The following is a 2,443-nucleotide window of genomic DNA, read 5'->3' on the forward strand; positions in this document are numbered from 1 at the left end:
TGGTTTGACAATTTGATTTGTTCTGTATTTTGTCTGTTTATCTAACGTCATTAATTACTTGTATCGAATTAGTCCACATATCCTTAAAATCACGTATAAATTCAATTGTTATCCATTTTTAAGGTAATATTGTATTCTCTCTTTACAACGCCTCCTTGGTGAGGTTATTTTTGCTTTTGTAGATAAGTTCCTTAACAATTAGTGTCATATACTATCTTATTTTTCTTTTGAACTCGTAAATCAGATCTCATGTGATAACACGTTATCTACGGTGTAATAAATATTTAAGGTGAGACTATCACCTCCTTAATTAGAAGTTAGAACTACTTCTTTATCGCATTTATCTTTACCGTATAATGTGGTTTTGTTTATAAAAAATCTAGCTTCATGAATGAAGAAAAATACTTTTCAATATTTAACTAAACCAAAAACTGGGCACACTTCGAATCACACTGAATTCTAATTTTTTGGATTCTGAAACAAGATACAAACTTTATGTAGAACTTTTGAAGTAAAAAAACACATGAAATTACATATTAGATACCTATGCTACTACTTCATATCTCTTTAACCTTTTCTGTATCTTCTTTCTCCTCTTCTTCTCCACCCTTCCATAAATCGGACAATGTTGGAAGCTCGATCTCGCCACTATGAGAAAGGGGAATGGTGAAGTTGCCAATGACTGGAAGGTCAATGGTGAGACCCAATTCCAATGTATAGTCGATGTCCCAATCTGCACCAATATCCTTAGCCAAGCTAACTAGCACACTGTGAGGAACTTTCACTGGCACATCTAACATGGTTGTATCATCTGCCTTTATATTCCCTGGGTCTGGAATTGTTCCTGATACTATAACCCTGTACTCCATAATCGATTGATTTAAATATGATAAAAGTCAGTATATAAAAATATTTTCCGTTCGTTATATCAGTCAATGAATTATGTCTCAATCCTAGTATCCTACATTGGATGGTATTTGTAATTGGAAAATTCACCATCGATTAGCAAAATTTAAAACAAGACTAAAAGCTATAACATGCTAATTTTTAATAATAATTCCAATTATTGTCACCTATGTGGTTTGTAGGACGGATAGGTATGTCGTTGTATATTTGTAGTTGGACAAGTTAGATCTTTTGAGATTTATCAAATTTCATATAAAATTACACGTTATATTTCATTTATTAAAAGCCTGTTTGATTAAGTTTTGCACAAACTATGTCTTTTCCTAATTAATTTTTAGAGAGGCCCACTAAAAGGAAAATGACACTGTATAAGATAACCACTCTTAAAATAATAATCAAAAAAATATATTTTTTTGCGTGTATATATACGTTATATACAAATTTTATATACTTTTTTGGTTACCATAAATAGTTTACGGCATATATTAAAAGTGGAAAAAAAGCCCAAAATTAAAAAGTAACATCATCCTTATCACTTAGATTCTTAGAGGCAAAGATGTAATCCCAGACTTTTCCCTTTTATACACTTTGTTTGTCAGCGTATATTCACGCACACAGTCATTTCCCTAAGAGAGAAAGTAAAACCCTTTCTCCTCTAAGAGATGGCCTCGTAGTTGAGGTATTCATGAAAGCAACAACCTGAAAATCTCAGGTGGGATTTCAATTAGTACAAAACTAGCAAGACGTGAGTTTTTACTCTCTTGTGTGTGGTAGAATCACTTAGCCAGCATATGCCTATAAACTAGGTCAGTTAGCCAGTGAATTAGTCGAGATGAGTCCAAGGTGTACCTCAATATAACAAAAAAGTGGTAACAAAGAAAAGTAAAGTAAAACTTGCTTCTTATAGGAGTTTCTATAAATCTGAAAGGTGAAAACTGCATCAGGAAGTTAAGCTTGACCAACATGTAAAATTAACAAAGAGAAAAAGTAAATATTATACTTCAAAGCCAAATCTAGAATGATAAGAGGAGATTAATTTATATTATAGGAGTGACCTGCCGGAGCATTTAAGGGTGTAAGAGATCTGCATGATAGGTACGGGAACGGAGTAAGGGTTCTTCACTGCCACCTTAGCATGATATGAAATGCTGTCCATTCTCACTTTCTCCATATCCACGTCTGTTATGCTAGCCTCTGGTTTCTCCATGTTCACCACCTTCTCTGCCACGAAATTCTTCGCTTTGTCTATTAAACCGGCCATTGTTTTTGAATCAAAGAACTAAGAACTTTTTCAATATTACTTGATGAATCACTCTACGACTTTTTGAATATTAGTAAAGCGTCTATTTATAGGATGTGGTTCCGTGTGATAAAGACTTCGAGAGTTGACACGTAACAAGGTTACTCCTATCAAAGATATGATGTGGATACCTCTTTTTTTTTTTTAACAAGAAAAATTTGTAATGCCGACACCACTACACGTGATGGTCGGTATCTTGAGCCCGTGTCCAAGGTTTGATCGAATCATTCATGGATA

At 33.5% G+C, this 2,443-nt stretch overlaps 1 protein-coding gene across 1 annotated transcript; it reads right to left on the reverse strand.

Annotated features, from left to right (window-relative positions):
• Positions 1–435: 435 nt before the first annotated feature.
• On the reverse strand, positions 436–2,239 carry LOC107817682 (desiccation protectant protein Lea14 homolog). Its single transcript, XM_016643546.2, has 2 exons — positions 1,962–2,239; positions 436–858 (listed from the first exon to the last, which is right to left on the reverse strand). The coding sequence occupies exons 1-2, from the start codon at positions 2,165–2,167 to the stop codon at positions 558–560; spliced, it is 507 nt and encodes a 168-aa protein (XP_016499032.1). The 5' UTR covers positions 2,168–2,239; the 3' UTR covers positions 436–557.
• Between the last annotated feature and the right edge of the window lie 204 nt (positions 2,240–2,443).

The sequence above is a fragment of the Nicotiana tabacum genome, chromosome 7, assembly GCF_000715075.1.
Source record: "Nicotiana tabacum cultivar K326 chromosome 7, ASM71507v2, whole genome shotgun sequence".
Lineage (NCBI taxonomy): Eukaryota > Viridiplantae > Streptophyta > Magnoliopsida > Solanales > Solanaceae > Nicotiana > Nicotiana tabacum.